The 19,057-nt window shown below is 38.4% G+C and overlaps 1 protein-coding gene across 13 annotated transcripts in view; it reads right to left on the reverse strand.

Moving 5' to 3' along the window:
* The window catches only part of STXBP4 (syntaxin binding protein 4), a 139,762-nt gene that overhangs the window by 101,833 nt on the left and 18,872 nt on the right, over window positions 1-19,057 (reverse strand). For all 13 annotated transcript variants that reach the window (XR_012154917.2, XM_073311655.1, XM_073311659.1 and 10 more), the window contains 7 exons: window positions 16,556-16,641; window positions 15,094-15,226; window positions 13,003-13,135; window positions 7,469-7,575; window positions 6,906-7,095; window positions 4,273-4,351; window positions 558-652 (listed from right to left, as the gene is read on the reverse strand). Coding sequence is in view for 12 of the 13 variants with exons in the window: in XM_073311655.1 (XP_073167756.1) it covers window positions 558-652; window positions 4,273-4,351; window positions 6,906-7,095; window positions 7,469-7,575; window positions 13,003-13,135; window positions 15,094-15,226; window positions 16,556-16,641 (823 nt within the window). In the remaining variant the exon portion in view is untranslated. The remainder of the gene's footprint in view (window positions 1-557; window positions 653-4,272; window positions 4,352-6,905; window positions 7,096-7,468; window positions 7,576-13,002; window positions 13,136-15,093; window positions 15,227-16,555; window positions 16,642-19,057) is intronic.

A 19,057-nucleotide genomic window follows, 5' to 3' on the forward strand; every position in this document is an offset into this window, starting at 1 on the left:
GACTTTTATGTACGTGGCTTTGTTTGCATTTATTTTTTCTATTTATGAGCCCTTGGCACTTTGTTCTTTCCTCCGTACCTAGATTTTATTTCACTTTGTTTATATTCTGAATGTTTTGGCTACAATTTTGTGCCAGAGTCTCCACAAAGTTCACTAGGGACTTTGCTATTGCTATCAATTTTATGTGGGAGGCACTCGGATAGTACAGAGATAGGTGGCAGTATAAAACCCTAGGGAAGGAAGGATGGATAGAAATGAGTGAAATTCCTTTTTTCAATATCCTCTTTCAAAACGATGTTGTGTACACTTAAGATGCTCAGCAAATAATGAATTTAGAAATTAACCAGCCATTTAACTATTTGACCCAACCAACCATTTAACTATCTGCCCAATAAGTAAAGTCAGATATGGATACAGAGCCTGAGAGATCTATACATTTGGAAAGTAATCAGTTCTTTTTTACCTATTTATGCAGTAGTCAAGCTAGACATTTTCTTTAGACATTTTACATTCACTGATTATGAAAAAAATAGAAAACAATATTAAGCGCTATTTACCATCTCCAGTTTCTCTGCTTTGAGACGAACAGTGGGGTTCAGAGAAATCTTCCTTTCTTGAGGTCCATAATCTTCAGTCCAGTTGGAAGCAACAGCTAAGAGACAACAGATTGTACGTTAATTGGAATTTTAATTGGAACATTTCCCTCTGAAGAATGTATTCTGCAGTCCTGCTGTTCAAAATAATTCCAGCTAATCACCTGACTGCAGGAATGAACTCTAATGTTTATTATGACTTTTTTCTTAAATGCTAAAAGGTACATTACTAAAATATTCATTAAATACCCAAAAGAGGAAATACAAGCACCGTTTAACCACTGTTAAACCATTTTATAATTATCCATCAAAATGGGAGGGAAGTATGTAACATGAGGTCATGTCGTAACAGAAAAACGTGACTTACACTTGTGATACTACCTTCTGTCATGGAATACATACAGAGTGCTTTTGGAAACAGGTTGGGAAAAACATTTATGAATTCAGAGATGTCACCCATTTGTTAGCTTTTCTGCTACTGTCAATTCCAGGTGTTTAACTTAAGGAACTGGTCGGTTCTATATATTCTCTGAGGAAATAGCAGGAGGCACTGTGTCAAGAGAAGGATTATCTCCTGCCACTGAGGGGCAGAGCTGAATTAGGGATCTTGCCTGGAGTGAATCCCTTCTGGCTTCTCCTCTTGCCTAGTGGGAATGGGAAACTCCCCTTCTCCGGGGCCTGTCCACCCACTGTGCCCCTCCTTTCAGATAAGAGTGTAACAATTTTCCATAATTAAACAATGCACTAATATATTAGGATTCGGATGCAGTTGTTCAGTTTCCCTTACGTGCAAATTATAAATGCTGGAGGAAAAGTGAGTCCAAAATTATAAGCAGCCAACACAAAAGATTTCACACCTACAGATTTCTTTTGCAGGGAAAACAATACAGGAAAAATCAACTATAGCTTTGCCAGAGTGCTCTGGCTTTCTCAGTCTGTTGGAGAAACATCTCAGTACACTAGGAAAATAGCAGAAGGCTCTTCAGGGCCTTTGACTGCTCGCTATATGCACTGCAGCAAATTTGTAGCTTCACTTAGATTTTACATGCACTAACATTTTATTTAAAATAGGACAAACAATAAATCCACTGCTGAGTTTTTGCAGACGGCCAGGTACAAAGAGGGACATGCTATAGACAAGCTTATCAATGTGAAGTTATTAAATTGCCTAATTTGGAAAGGCATCCAAAACACTTCTTAATAAAAGGCTGAAATTCTGAGGAACAATCACATATTAACTGGTGTTCTTAATTAGTTCTTCGTCCTATTTTATTATTTCATCAAGAAGGAGACTGAGATGGGCTCAAACCAAAATCTGCATCTGAAAATCTCAGGACTCTGCAGTTTGGGACCATCTCCAAAACACAGAATAGAAACAAAACTAAAAAAAACAAAAACACAAAACCGGATTTCGTAATTCACAAAACATCTGTTTCCAAGCTCAAACTAATTTATATTCTCCACATGTGCTCAACAAAACATCTTTTTGGAAACCTGTAACACTAATACTGTTTGCATGCTTTATTAAATTCTAAAGACAGCAGGCTACATCCTAAGCTAGAGTAAATCGGCATAGCTCCCCTGAAGTCAGTGTGTGGATACTAAGCTCACAAAACTATTGGGTCATGGGCTTTATGCATAAATTTTTTCAAGCACGTCTCGAAGTTATGCTGATTTTTCTTAATCACAGCAATTTTTGATCCAAGAGCTTGGATCTTTATCTCACATTAGCCTTGAAGAAGACGTGTGTGACACAAATAGCAGTTTCAGTCAAGGACATGTTGTCAAATGACGATGGAACGAAGGAAGTCCAGAGACAGCATATGGGATAGCATAATATAGATTGTACAGCAACTGCTAGAGCCATCTTGTTTATGTTATTATGCATTGTAGCCTTCTTAGTCCCTTTTAAAATATCATTGGGAATCTATTCCCATGGGGACTGTCCTTGGCAAATGAATTTTTTGTGGTGGAGACGCAGGAACAAATGTCCGAAACTGAGGTCCAGATTCGCAGCTGGTATAAACTGATGTAGTGTCACTGACTTCTTCTGATTTAATCCAATTAATTCAATTCTATTTGTGGACTGAAGCCAGTGAAGTTTCACCAGCTGAGAATCTGGCCCTCACTAAACTGCATGTCAGAGAGCCACAAGGTGGGTGACATAGTATCTTTTATTGAACCATCTGCTGGTGAGAGGACAATCTCTCAAGCTTACACTCTACCACATATGTCCAAAATCTTTAACTGTGATCAAAATAGATATAGAGCCCCACTGTTTCAAGCAGGGAGAGAAGGGGGATATTTTCTTCGCTATTAAGCTCCCAATCACTGCATTTTGTCTGTTGCATAGATCCCTCATTTAAAAATACATTGGTTTGAGAAGTCTGGATCTGGAAAAGAAAAATGGTAGTGGCTCAGCTCACATGTACCCCTTCCTTTTAACTAAATAAGAAGCCCTAAACGGTAGGTCAAAGGAGCCTTTGTCTTGTAATGCTTCTGATCTAATCTAGTCATGGTAGTTTTCATGGGCAATATGATCGAGAGGTCTGATTATTTAACTCAAGCTGTATGAAATACCATGACGTCTCAAGTTCCAAAAGCTGGTATTCAGCCAGTTAACCCCTTTGGAATATCTCTATTTATGCCAAGTTGGTCAAGATCCCAATCCAACTGCTTCATTTGGAATTAGGGTATCTACTATGGGCCACGTTAATCCCTAGCGCAATTTAGGTAATGTCAGTGGAGTGACACTACGGTCCTCTGTGTTGGTCCTCCCTCTCTTGACAAATTAGACTGGAGTTTTTGGTCATGTGGACTGATCAATTAGAGAGGCAGATGTAATGAACACACTGCCCTCATTTGTACCAACTGAGTGGTAAGAGGGCTCCTTGTCTACTGCATAGCAGTACAGAGCACAACCATTAGCCTAGCGATACTTAACACCAATGTAAGTATGTATGTCATGCCTGTGCATTTTCATTGTTCATAAATACTATGCAAATCGTCTCATTGATGGATTTATCACTGTCAATTCAGATCTAGTTGTTGTGAAAGATCAGATCCCCAATTATTTTTCCTTCAGCACCTCCAAAATATATATCTAGAGATATGATATATTATCACCTTTGCTTGAACATTAAGGTTCTGAAATACATACAGAAAATTCCATAGCAGTGTTTTAAGTAGATAGTTTACTAATGTAGCCTCTATGTAACAAAGAACATACAAGCCACTTTAACAGTTATTTTTGTTCCTAAAATAAAAAAAAAAAATGTCCTCCTTAAAAAAATAAAAATAAAAAAAAGTACATGCAATATACTTCTACAGCATTTTATCAAACTGAGAAAGCACTGTTTCTATGGCAACCTAGTCTTGATTTATATGTGAGTCTTCATTACCTGGTTTCAACTGAGTCTATTGATTACTACTGCTGTACTGAAACGTTATGATCATTCATCTGTGTTTAGTTTCAACTATTTGTCCAAGAAACTGGACAACGTAAGTTATATTTGACATGGATTCCTGAACAATCCATTCATTTTAGCCTTTTATTCACGGCTAGAAAAATGGCCCACATGCCCTTCCTTAAAGCCTAGTAAATCACATTGTGCACTACTTTCTGTGGAAGAGCAATTGCAAAAAATAAGAGGGGGAAAAAATTAAATAAAGCATTTACCAGCCGCAGACACATCAGCAGGGCTGCTGTCTGCAGAAGGAATTGGAGATTGTTCTCTCTTCTTGAATCCAGTTTTCATCTATGAAAGAAAATCACAAGTCATGAAATGACATTTGCTAAAGTAGGTCAAAGACCAGACTCGAAACAAATGTTAACCTTTAAAAAAAATGGGTGGATGGGTAGACAAACAATACTGGAAGAACACTGAAGCCAAAAACCCCTATGTTATGTTTAAACTCTTACAGGCACCATAAAAAAGCAATGACATTCAGAATGTAAAGGCTACTGTGGTATACCCACTGTGCCTAAGCACTACAGAGTACTTTTCATATGGTACTATTTAAAAAGTAACTGAAGCCAATGTAACCATGCTCTGTCTGAGGTGTAGCCCGCATTGATGATTTTACGGCTTTTAAAGACTTATTTTTCAATTCAGAAAGCATATGTGATTTCTATTATGTAGACATTTTAATAAAAAGCCATAAGTGAGACATTTTATTAGAAAATGTATTATAGATCATTACTGATGAGGTTTGTACTAAAAGTGTCAAACCTAGTGCTGAAACAGAAGAGGGCCACTTTGCCACATATTTAATAGGGTGCAGTATACTGTAAATCATGTAACATATTAGAAAAACTTCTATACCACTGAAACACTTGCTCTTGTTGTTTTACAGGGATTGTTTTCCCCTCGTCTTGTTTTCCGCACCTGAATTTTAGTGCTGGTGAAAGCTGCAACAGTGACGGTCTTTCATGGTGCATCCAATTTTTGCCTCTTTGCCAAGACTATTGGCAGACGGAGCATTAGTTCAAAATGTGACCGTTTATGAGACATGGAACAGGGAACTGGACTGATACCAAAGTAATTAGGTATAGGCTGATGAACAGCTATCAAATAACAATGGGTCATTAGGGGCCACAGCTGAACTTAACCTGGTAAGCTACAGTTGAAAGGCTCTGTCCCTCTGGCAGAGCCATAAGTGTACAAACTTAGCATTATACTACAGCAATATAACAGACATGGTAATATTTTCGAGTCTCTGAGGTTCATTATCTGCAGAATAACCATCACAGTGAACACCAAAAAAGTGCGGCTGCGCAGGAGGCTGTACCCTACACAGGATGTTTCTGAAAAGGAATACATAGGCATGTTTTTCAAATATGGGCACAGGGGAACCACCTCCTTTGACTACAGAGTCTAAAAAATAACTTTATAAGTCCAGCTTATTGAAAGAGAATATTTTGTTCACCTCTAAAAAGAACTATAAATTAAATATATTTTAAAAATGCCAGAAAACAGAGGGCAGTTCTAAAATAGTCAGCTTTCTCTGGTCTTCAAAACTTTCACACCATCGCACACTATGATAGTTTTGTTTGCACTAACGATGTGCTACTTTAACTAAAATGTTGTTTTATCACACTGAAGGAAAAATATAAACAAACAATCTATAAAACTCTGAGTTCTAAACAAAGTTTTATAGTAGTCTACATTCCATCTCCAAACTGTATCATCATCATAAGGTGTAAAAATCTATTATTTTAAAAAACTTCTTTTTTATTGAAGGAACTTGTCAACCGTCTCCTAAAGCCAGGGAGAGAAACACATTTTACACAGCAGAGAAACATCCACTAACACAAGTTGGTGTGCAACTCCACACTAACAAGCTATACAGATATACAATGTACCAGAAAAGATACATGCAAATAAAGCAAATAGTCACAGGTAGCTGGCACCCCAGCAAGGAACAAGGTTTGAAATCTAAAGGGAAGAGGTGCCAAAGAGTCCCCAAAGGACTGTCAAGTGCCCCATATGTTATCTGGTCTTTCCCTACACAATGTTGCAGCAGCTAAAATCAGATGGGAATCTCTTGATCTCAGTTAGCAGAGTTAAATACTGCATGACCAGTGGAAGGACACTCTCAGTTGAGAGCCCCCCCACAACGGAACTCACGCCCCTGGGAGGTTTGCTGGAGCACAAGTTTAGCAAGAGTTGCACTAGATTAAAGGCTTTTTTGTGTGGTTTAGTTTTTTTGGCTTTGTTTTGGTGAGGCGTAAAGATTTTATGTCCCATTTGATTTTAGCCCTGAAAAAATGACAGTTATTTCTAATTTCAATAATTGTACATGGCTTCATGTAATTCTCATTTTTTGGTTTAAGTTGTATATAAACCCTATGTTATGGTAATAAGTACTGTAAAAAAATCTTTAAATAAGAAATTATTATTATTATTATTCACTATTTACTAATATTCAAAATCTCCTCCATATCTGAAATATAAAATGGAAATGGTTAGATATTATTTATTTTTTCAAAAGAAGAATTTGACAACCTAGGATCACAATTAAGATTTAATTGAGAAGCGAGATGACCAATCAACTAATGATTTCAATTAATATTCTCGTTCCACTGGCCAGTACTGTTGATTCTAGCGAGATCTCACACATCTACCAGAAAGCTCCTAATACCCCAGGGGGTTTTGAGGAGGAGTCTAATCATTTACTTATTGGAATGGTAACTACTTGCCATTGATCTAATTTTGAAATATGGAAAAGAGTTGCAATAGGATTTCTATAATTTAGAAAATTAATCTCTTCCTTGGTTTGTTCTAAAACAAGAGACAAGACTATACTCACAGTGTAGGATGTGGACACCTTTGAACCCGGATTCTCATTAGGAGGTGAAAGAAGATTAAACGCAAGTAGTGTCTGTTGCTGTCCACATCCAGCAGAAGATGCCAAGAGACTGCCAGGACTTTGAGGATTTTCAAAGCAACCGGGAAAAACTCTTTGTCTGATAAAAGCGATCTCCCAGGCAGATTCAGATCTAAATTTAAAAATAAATTTTTTACATAGATTATATGCAACACTGTTCATAAAATGATAAAGCAGCCTTGCAAAATTCTACTTGTCCAAGCCTCATGGGGTGAGAAGTTTTTTGACACTTGTTTTTATTTCATTCCTCATTATCATCAGTTATGAAGGTGGAGGACAGGTGAGTAGCATTTGTGACTGAGCTAGTAAAGTTTCCTAACAATTTTGCATCACTTGGATTAGTAACATATTTGAGCTTTTTTAAGAGTAATATGCGTATTTAATATTTCAGAGCCATGAACTTGTCTTCTTACTTCAAACTACTCAAAAGAAAACTTGTACAAGATTTCACTTTGGGGGTTTAGCTGTTGTAGTACAATAATTACCTCAGCTTTGTTCTGTTGATTATACTTTTTGCTTCTTCATAGGAGACTCCAATCATTGACTCCTTGTTTATGGATACAAGCTGGTCTCCAGGCTTCAGTCGTCCATCCTAATCAGTAACAATAAAGAATCCAAGTGTGACATTCTGTGTTCATTGTTGATGAAGATGTAACTGAAACAATTTTCTAACTGCAACAGTTTAACATGTACTTTTGAATCCATGAATTTAAGAAACAGTCAAGGCTGGCCAGACTTTCTGCCTGGACGAATATGTTTAATCCATTAGTAATACACATCTTTTGTACTGCTGCTTAGTAGAATAACTGTGCAATGAAAGAATGTGTTGTATGTGTTAGATTTCAAAAGGCACAAAGAAACAATCATCAATACTATAGTCTGCGCTTTGGTTCTATAAATCAGTATCGAACGTTCAACAACTGTTACCGTGCAGAAAAGCTATGGATGCACCAGACTGCATCAGACTCACTATTATAACTACTTTGAGAGAAAAATATGCTGACCAGTTTTTCCAGCTACCCAACTATGCACTATTCATTTTAAATAAATGCTATATTATGAATTGCCTGACAATCACAGAATCATAGAAATGTATTCAAAGTCATCCAGTTGGGAGCTATGCCCCCAGTACTGAGAGCTACGCCCCTCGTGGAGGTGGTTTTTTAGAGTGCTAGGAGAGCTCTCTCCCAGTGCTCTGCTGCGACTACACAAGCCATGTTAAAGCGCTGCCGTGGCTTTAATGTTGTCAGTGTAGACTAGCCCTAACTTCATCAATAGAGGCAGAAGAGAATTGTAGGAATAAGAACAACATTATCTGCTTTTTGCAGTTTGTAGCCATGTTGGTCCCAAGGTATTAGACAAACAAGGTGGGTGAGATAATATATTTTATTGGACCAACTTCTGTTGGTGAGAGAGAAGATTTTGAGCACAGATCAGGTCTGGAAAAGGTACTCACTGTCACAGCTAAATATAAGGTGGAACAGATTGTTTAGCATAAGTAGTTAACACATATTCTAAGGGACCTTTTATACTGAAATGGCCCATTTCAGTATCTGTAGTCAAAGGAAAAAAAATGGGGGTTAGCAGGTTATAAGCTCATCTTTTGAAGGTAAAGATCGCATCGTGGAACAGACCACCCAAATACTGAAAGAGAACCTGATTCAATACAGGGAAAAAAAACAACCCACATCTCCAACCACACAATCCTAGTTGTCACCTACTACCTCCCACTGAAACCAATACAGGGTATCATTTAACAATCACAGCCCATACTCAATGGGGGACTATACCCTGCAAAAAATCTTTCCCAGCCTCCTCTTTTGGTCTTCAAACACCCCTCCAACCTCTCCAAGCTCATCATCCGAAGCAAGCTCCTCACAGGACACACCAACTCAAAGCAGCACCAGACTCTGCCTGAATAACAGATGCAAAACCTGTAGAGGTATCTCCATTGCTACAATGATCAATACCTCCCGCAACATGCTTTTCAAGATCCCCGGGTCCTATGTCTATCACAACATGGGGTGTGTTTCAGCTCGTGCACTATATGCCCCAACTAAAACTATGTGGGTGAAACCAGACAATCACTATGCTCTCAAAAGAGCTCTCACAAAAAAATGATGAAAGTCACAAGTACCATATCACCTGTTGGTGAACACTTTTTACAAATTTCAGAGTGGTAGCCATGTTAGTCTGTATTAGCAAAAACAATGAGGAGTCCTTGTGGCACCTTAGAGACTAACAAATTGATTTCGTCATAAGCACAAGGACTCCTTGTTGTTTTTACTTTTTACAAAGCAATTACTTTGACCTCATGCTCAAAAGAAACCTGCACAACACAAGCCTAGGTGCTAAATTCATAACTTTACTAGATGCTAGAAATCATGGTCTTAATAAAAACATTGGGTTTATGGCATGTTACAACAATCTTTAACCTTCCTATTACTGAAGAGGTTTTAATGGGCCTCTTCAGCTTGAATTGTCCCTTAGAATATATGTTAACTAGTTATGTTAAACAATCTCTTCCACCTTGTATTTAGCTGTGATACTGAGGGCAGCTCTACAAATTTACATCAGCACAGATGCACCTTTGCCGCTGTAGTAGGTCTAGTGAAGAGGCTCTTAGTCGATGGGAGAGAGCTTTCCTGTTGGATTAATAACTCCACCTCCCGCAAGAGGCAGTACTATGTCAACAGGAGAAGCAGATTGATCTACAACTTTCTGCAAACATAGAGACATACCATATTTCTGTTACAGTCAGTCATAGGACAACATTTTTAAAAAGGGGGCTTGAATTCTCATTTACACCGAGGTCCTTTTATTCTCTTCTGACTGTGTAAATGGGCCTTAGAGTGGGCATAAATCACAGTGTAATTGAGAATTCAGTTGAGAATTGAGAATTATTAATCATTCTATATATTGTCATATTTTTTTCTAGCTTACGCTTATAGATGGTAAAATTACTATATTTCACTAATATATGGCCAAAAAATACACACACTCAAGATGCACCTGTGTTTCTGAACCCATACAAATTCATTGCATGGACAATTTGGAAGATCTGAAATACAAAATTCTACCTTCATTCAATTTTTTAATATTTCATAAAAAAATCCCCAGAAAAAATACAATTTTGAAATTAGTAAACCTAAATATGCTGGCCTGAGAAGGAACAAATATATAAAATTTTATAACATACATATACGTATATTTTAGCTGCTTGAACACTATGATTTTATAACACATCATATTTTGTTGTTTAATATTTGTCTTTGACCACAAAGAAAAATAGCTTGTTTTTTATTTGCCACCAGTATACAAAAATACCAACTACAATGCTGCCCTCTGGTGGCTCACATGGTAAACATCACATTTTAAATTGAAAAAAGAAAAGGAGGACTTGTGGCACCTTAGAGACTAACAAATTTATTTGAGCATAAGCTTTCGTGAGCTACAGCTCACTTCATCGGATGCATGCAGTGGAATTTCACTAGTCTCTAAGGTGCCACAAGTACTCCTTTTCTTTTTGCGGATACAGACTAACATGGCTGCTACTCTGAAACCTGTCATTTTAAATTGAGAAATTTCAAAAAGATGAGGATTTAAATACAGCCTCAGATTTTGACTGTTTAAACTGTATTAGTGTTACAGTACAGTTTGAAAATAAATGACTTAGTCTTGCTCCCACTGACCACAACTGTGAAGGAATGAGCACTAAATTACATAGGTTAAGACTGTAAAATGTTTTTGGTAGCTATAACAAAATAAGAGTGAAAGAAGAAGAATCATTTTTATTAATGAATAAGCAGTTTTAAGGTAGCATTCCAATTTGCTCCCCAATCTGCAGTCTGGCCTTAACCTGCCCTCCCTTTCTGTACCTACAAATCTGTGATCACAAATAATCACAGGCAGAATTTTATGGCCATAAATCACTGCAGGTGCAATAAATGTTGTTAAACATCCATGCCTTTGCTTTGCAGACACAATCAATATTTACATGTCAAAATGTCCCACTGCTGTATGCAGTGTTGTAGCTGTGTCAGTTCCAGGATATTAAAGAGACAAGGTTGGTGAAATTCTATTAGAATTAGATTGGTGAGAGAGAAGCTTTTGAGCTTACACAGAGCTCTTCTTCTGGTCTGGGAAGCTTTATCAGTCCTCATTCTGAAAGGAAACCTGCACAACACTTTCAAAAGACGAGCCAGGGCTTAAATTCATAACTTTGCTAGACGCTAAAAATCATGGACTGAGCAGAGGCACTGGATTTATGACTTATTACAACAATCTATGAGCCACTAAAAGCCCTCCCCGCCCAACTGCTTCCCCCCGCCCCTTTCTGTTCCTTCGTATGACTGGAGGGGTGTTCATCTGGAATGGTCCCTTGAAATATGTGTTCACTACTTATGCTAAACAATCTATTTCACTTGGTATTTAGCTGTTATATTTTGATTAAGGTCATGTCTACACTACAAAATTAAGTTGACCTAACTTACATTGGCATATAGCCACCGCAGTAATTACATTGCTTGTGTGTGTCTACACTTGGCTCCTTGTGTCGGTGGTGCATGTCCTCACCAGGAGTGCTTGTATCGACTATACTGTCAATGTGGGACATTGTAGGACAGCTCCTGAAAGCCAGAAACAATTGACTAAGCAATGTGGTGTCTACACTGACACCGCGTAGACCTAAATACATCAGCCTTGACTCTACGCTGCTCGTGGAGGTGGAGTTAAGTTGGCGTAGCGGGGCAGTTACATTGTCTGGAGCAAAATTTAAGCGTAGATGCTTCTATAGTTAGGTCAAAATAAGCTGCCTTGCATTGACGTAACTCTGTAATGTAGACCAGACCTAAGTTTCCCAGACCCGAAGAAGAGCTCTGTGAAAGCTTGTCTCTCACACCAACAGACGGTGGTCCAATAAAAGGTATTACCTCACCCTCCTTATTTCTAAAATGACCCACATCACACTTATAAATAGCCCTGGGTTCAAAAAGAATGGCTATGTTTAGAAAATCTAGCTCTGAAAACTGAATTTTTTGTGATTTATTAGTCCTCCTTGTCCATTACATACTTTCAGTGATGCAAGATATAGTATGCAAAGAGTTCAGCATAACTCTTAATTATTTGGCCTACAGGATATTCCCTTTATTCTGGCCTGGCAACAGCTACTGTTTGAGTCTCAACTGGGAAAAAATTGATAGGTTTTGTGATAAAGGAAAATGACAGGATATCAGGAGATCTGAGTTCTAATTGCAGCTCTGCCACATACAGGTGTGACCTTGCCTGAGCAAATCACAACTTTTCTGTGTTTCAGTCTTCTCAGGTAAAAGATGTGGATAATGATTCCTATCTACATCATATCTTAGCTCATTAACGGTGGCAATCAGTTGCAATGGTGATGAGTGCAGGATGGCTAGAAGGGCCATTCTGCTGATACAAAATGGCATAGAAAATGGGAGAAGGAAAAGAGAAGAAGTGCAGAAGTTTGTGCCTATGACCACTAAGCTTCTTTAAAGAAGAGCAAGCATATACTCCCAACTAGTATGTAGCTGCCTGGGATCCTGACCGCCAGCCAGCCCTAACTTTAACCTTGGCCACCAACTAGCCCCAATCCTATAACCCTTAGCCAGCTGTGGCATGCCAGCAGGAACAACTGGATTCCTTTCCTAGTTTTCTCCAGAGTGCCCTGTAAGCCTTCTGATTACCACATGGATGCATGGAGGAGGAGAAGGAAAGGATATCTACACACAATTGCCTCCTCCTTCCCATACAGGATAGTCACTACAAGGCAAGATTTCACCCTTGACAGGATGCTCTATTAAAGCCACTATCTAAAAAAAGTCTAGTGTCACCTATCAGAACGCTGTTTTTTAGATCCGGCTTGCTGCTAGCATAGCAAGTCAAAGTAGATCAATCTTGATATTGGAGAGCATTTATACTGAGGTTGGTAATCAATAAAGAAAAAAATGGAGCTGCATGGGAAGGAACTATAAATAAAAGAGGACTTTATAATATCTACCTTATGACAGTCACCTCCAGGGATAACTTCTTGAATATACACCAAGGGACCTTCATTTCTGTTAATTCCTCCCACAATGTTCAAGCCTAGGCCTGTTCCCTTGGAAACAGTGATAATCTGAAATGCACTATCACTAGGAGAAAAAAAAGAAGAAAATTAGCATTAAAAGGTCAGTTACACAGGCTGCGGAGCTTGAAAAAAGCAGCAATGAAGACCCATGTGCAATATTTCTCTTGTTGGTTTCACATATGTGTTGCAACAATTAGTTTGACATAAATGGCTGACATTTAATCAGGAGACTCATATAGTCCACATTCTTCTTAATACAAAATTACTAATTTCAATACTAATTTAAGCAATTGCAAATAGAAAGTCAAGTTAAACTAAGCATTAAAGCAGTGCTATATACACTGATAGAATTAAAGTGTGTCTAATTCTCTACTTTCATTAGAGACATAACCATATTTCTAGGGATCTGAAAGAAATCATAAAAATGCATTAGTCTGGAAAGTGTCACATGTCACCTTTCTCTTTTTAAGGTTATTTTAAAGTATTTATAAATAAAAGTAGGTGTTCTTGTGTAAATCTAACTGCAAAGCTGTCTTGCTGTGTGTCCATTCCATCTCAAGTTTATGATGGGGTATCCACTCCACATAAGGCCAGAAGGGGTTAAGGTAGCAAGGTAGGTTAATTTACTGCCTGGGCTGCACCTGGAGGAGCAGCCAGGGAATAGGGATTAATTAGACATGAGGCTCAGATGGACAGGAACAGAAGGGGCCTGTATAAAGTCCAGGAGTTGAGAGCAGAAAGGGAACTGCAGCAGGGTAGTCTACAGTTACTCCCTGGGAGGAGGGAGTTTGCGCTGCAGAGCCAGAAAGGTAGCAAAACTCAGGGGAAAAGCAGGGATAGGGCAGACTTTGGCTCCTGATGAGGGGGGCCCCTGAGTTGGAACCCAGAGTAGAGGGCAGGACTGGGATCACAGACAAGGCTGTGGACTGCCTGGGACAATTCATGCTGGAAGGCTTTGGTATCCCGGAAGGGGGAAACATGCCAGAGGGCTAAGCCACAGAGAGGTCCTGGAGAGAGAGAGAGAGAGAGAGAGAGAGAGGGGAAGGAGCGGAACTATTGGAAGGGGCATTGACCTTGCAGAGCTAATCCCCAGAACTGCCAGGAGGTGGTGCTGTCACACCATCCACAAAACTGTTACAGCATTTTTACTGCTTACTGTTTTCCAGAAACTTGGTATACATATTTTTCAACTGCCTCAGTTCAACACAAGCATTTTTATAAAGCTGTTTATATATATATATATATATATATATATATATATATATATATATATATATATATATATATATATATATATATATATATATATATATATATATATATATATATATATATATATATATATATATATATATATATATATTTATATTAAGACAGAACTTGTTTCAAAAAGTTGTCAGAGCAGAGTGCTGGGAGTTAGGATTCCTGGATTCTAGCCCTGGTTCTGCCACTGACTCACAGCGTGACCTCGGATAACGTGGCCAAAATTTTCAAACTTGGATGTCTCAAGTAAATATGGCCTGACATTCCAAGGTGCTGAGCTTGTGAATTTAGGGCTCGTGTACCATACCTACCTTTCTAGCTCCTAGTGACTTCAACTGAATACGTAACAAATATATTTTTATGTTTTTTCTCTTTTTTGGCTTTTAAAAAATATATTATTGGATTGGCAGCCCTCCTACAGTGTTTGCAACCTAAGCATTGTGGCAATGTGCTAGTGTACATCAACCAGAACCAAAACTAACTGGGAGCTGGCTAGAAATAACAGTAAATCTGATCAGCCTAATTTCACCAAAATGAACACAAAAAGTAAACAAATGGCAGAAAATGGCCAAAATAAATTAGTTGTAAAAATTCTTTCAGTTTTAACAATCAACAGTGTTATTAGTAACATGATTTTTAAAAATATAATCTTCGTAGTCCTTTAGTGAGCTCCACCCAAAATATTCATAAGACCTAAACACAGCTACTTTTGATCAAGGGAGTTCAGAGAAGATAGCTAGAGTCAGTTTCAGGAATTACTTTGTGAGTTGCGGGGATGTTGTGGTAACCGAATTATTTCCATTGTAGCTGATGACAATACCCTTTGGACGCGGAAGCTGAGGACTTTGTGACCTTGAGGATGATCCAGAAGAAAGGCTGTCAACATGTTTTCCTCAAAGAAAGAAATAGTGAGAAAAGAGAAATAAAAACCACATTCAGGGAAGGCAAAGTGTTTCATGGACATATAACATCAATTTCTGAAAGTCTTGCTCAGGCAAATAGTTCAGTACATGTCAGGAAGAGGAGCATGATTTTTCCCCATGAACTTAAATTAATACCCTGTTCTAGTTCTGGTAAACTGAATCATTATGACCAAGTTTTTTATTATTAATTTTGATATTGAATAGAACAGAAGTGTCTCTGGTATTGAATGTTTTCCCAAGCAAGCATTTCAGGCTTCTCTGCAATATCCAGCTTGTCACAAGATCCAGCATTTTGCAAGTCTTGCAATCAGCCATATCCAGCCTTCTGGGTAATAGGAAAAAATGTGAAGGCTCTAAACCTACTCCTGGGAGGGAATGAATGTGATCTGACCCCCTCCTTTTGGCTCTAGGAAGGCAATATTTAGCACCTGGATTCATTGTATAACATGTGCACTTGATCTGAAAAAATCAGAAAAATAGGACGCTGGAGTTGAGAGCTCCATAGCAGCTGCTGAAAATAACTTATCTCTGCAATGCTTTATTTATCCCTCTGCCCCCTCTTACTTCTAAATCAACAGCTCAGGTGTTTCACCCCACTTTCCCAGTCCTTCCTTCCTTCCATCCTTAGAGAGGATCCCATAAAAGAAAGCTTCTGTCAAAAGGACAAACAAAACCACAAAGAAGCCTGAGGCTACACAGCTTCAGAGTGGGAGCTAAGTCAAGCACTCAGGTTTTCAGAAACAGACATCACTTGCTGACATGTGAAGACTGGCCCTTCAAATGAAAAGAGTGGGTGAAGCAAAATAATCTTGTATCTACCTTTCTTAAAGAGAAAGGTAGATGCAGTATATAAATCATCCTTACTAGTGCACCAACCCCAAATGGAGTGTGCATCGGTACAATCTCTCAGGTATCAACACTTTGCAATGTTAATGCACCTTTCCGCAGAGAATTTCATAACATTTTATAAACCATTCAATAATTAAAACCTTTTGAGGTAGGTGATACAATATAGATGGGGAAATAGACATGGAGAAGTTAAGTGACTTGCCCAAGATCACAAAGTGAGTTAATGCTCAAGTAATGAATGAACACAGGAGTCCTGCCAGACTCCTAGTCACCTGCTCTAATCACAAAGCCATACTCCCCATCCCACCCACCCCCAACCTACATTTTTGAAGTGCTGGTTTACATTTCATGCAAGGATGACTACAGTGTTAGCCTGAAATAATGTTAGAGATCAAGCATCCTCTATTACTTCCTTGTAGTGCAAAATGTAGAAATATTCAATGTCTCACCAGCTAGCAGTTGTGTTGGTGAACATCTTGCAGAGCCTGTGTTACTGCATGATCCATATTTATCCATCAGGTCTAGAAATTCTTTCCTATAATAATAAAAATACCTTTGTTTTTTATTTATTTGACTTCAGTTACAAATGCACCCTTGTAGACCAAGTAGGATGCCGTTTGTTTAGAATGTATCTCTCACATTTTCCTCTGAACACCCAATTTCCCCAGACTACAGCATACTAAAGGTCAGATGGCTCAACACCAGATGAAAACCGATGTTTTTTGTCAGACATAAAAATACAGAGAACAGATATGTGAAGGACAAGCACAGAGGCTGATGACAGTCTCTCCATTAGATGGGCCGGTTACCACAAGGTACAGAGGTTTAATTGCTAGCTCTATTCACCCTGGATTGCAAGTGCCTCTGAAGCAGCTCAACAGTCACCCTTCAGAATGAGAGAGTGGCGCTGCTTGATTCCAAGAGGAGTTATTCACTAACAGAAATTCGATGCACAGCACAAGGGTAGAAAGATTTTGTTCTAGCTTTGTTATTAATTCTGAGACACAATATTTAATACATAATAGGAGGATGAAAAACACCTGGAACCTGTTTTTGCTTTTGCTACACAATAATAGATCAGATTTCATTCATAGGATTTATACATCTGAATTCTCTCATGTGTATTCAGGGATTCTTCTTTATAAATACAGCTTTTTCTTTGCTTGCTCCACTGGAAAAGCCAGTGAGCTCCTATTAGCTTTTCTGATTGTTGCGCTCAACATTTTGTCTGATCAAGTGCACGACTTTGAAACGTGAAATGTGACACTGTCTATTTTTCTGCATTGTTTTAAATGTCAGCTGACTTACTTGACTTGCAAATATTTAGGAACAGGGAGCCTGATTCTGACCTCACCTTCACTAGTTTTACACCAGCATAATCGACTTCACCAGAGTTACTGCTGATTTACTGCACTCTCCACATATAAAAATGAAAGATACTTTGAAGCTTACAAAATATTTTTTTGTGGGTTTTTGAGAGAGATTCTGGTAATTTTATTTGAAAACACTGACCAAATGAGGAAAGCTAGCTACTGGCAATTAACATCTACAGCTTGCTTCTGTTCTCATATAAGGGCAAGCATTGTTATGTATTCTGTTTTACAAAAAAAAAATGGAGGGCAGCCCTCCTGCAACAAGCCTGTCATAACAGAGCAAGCTGGCAGAGAAAGAATAATGCTGCTTTTTCCTCCTCTGACCACCTTCTAACATGTCCACAGAAGTACAGGCACTTCACCCAAGTGGTCAAATGACTCACTGGCTCTCCATTTCTTTCAGGATCCAGTTAAAATTGCATTGGTTAATTTAAAAACCATCTGTGAACTCCTTCTACCACAACCCAGGAATCACACCCCACATTACTTTCCCTTCTGATCATCTAGCACTACTTCCTTCTCTACCCCACCACACAACCTTGCTACCAATGGTGAAAGACCCTTTTCCTTCCTAGGCAGATGTTTTTATCCCTCCCTCTAATTCTGAATACCTGTCTCCCTTGCATACACCTCTTCACTCTCTTTCTCCTGCAATTTTTTACCTCTGCTACTGAATTAATTCTGTAGAGTACTGCGGGATGCAATTTGTACAAAAGACGCTACAGGAAAGGTAGCGGTTTTCCCCAGTACTATATTAGCAACTGAAATGTCTTATTCAGCAAGTAGTTGTCTAATTTAATAAATAGCTTATACAGTCCAAAAGATGAGAACACTAGAGGGAGAGTTGACACTGTACTTGCATATAAAGAGTGATAAAGTCTTCTTTACATCTAGAATTTAGGTAGCATCAGATATCCTTCTATGGCCTTGTTTCAGGGCTGTTGTGCATCAAAAAGAAACTGAGACACAGATTTGAACGCACAGTTACCATCACGGGGTAGAAATTGTTTGTAGGGGTTTCAGGATTCAAACTGACACCAAATTTTCTAACAGTCTCCATCTGCCTTTGTCCCATGCACTTATACAAGCAGAAGATTAAAAAATATTTTGGCAAGTAGAAATCACACAAGATAGATCTTATGTTTCCACAGAGCTCTCTGTCCTGGTTTCCGGTCAGCACAATCAATTTACCTCTCTCTTCTGAGAGAAGCATACCTTTCTTTTAAGGTACTGGGCCCTAATAGACCGAGCTGCATGTAACTACCTAACTCCCTGAGCCACCTCTGAACACTTGCCAGGAATTCACAGATTCCTAAATTCCAAGGCTAGAAGGGACCATTGTGATCATCTAGTCCGACCTCCTGCAGAACACAGACTTATAACTTATAACACAGAACTGCCCTACAATAATTCACAGAGCAGATCTTTTAGAAACACATCTAATCTTGATTTAAAAATTGCCAGTGATAGAGAATCCACGATGAGCACTGGTAAATTGTTCCAATGGTTAATTACTCTCACTGTTAGAGATTTATGCCTTATTTCCAGTCTGAATACTTAATACTGAATACTTACACC

The sequence above is a fragment of the Lepidochelys kempii genome, chromosome 14 (genome assembly GCF_965140285.1).
Source record: "Lepidochelys kempii isolate rLepKem1 chromosome 14, rLepKem1.hap1, whole genome shotgun sequence".
Classification (NCBI taxonomy): Eukaryota; Metazoa; Chordata; order Testudines; family Cheloniidae; genus Lepidochelys; species Lepidochelys kempii.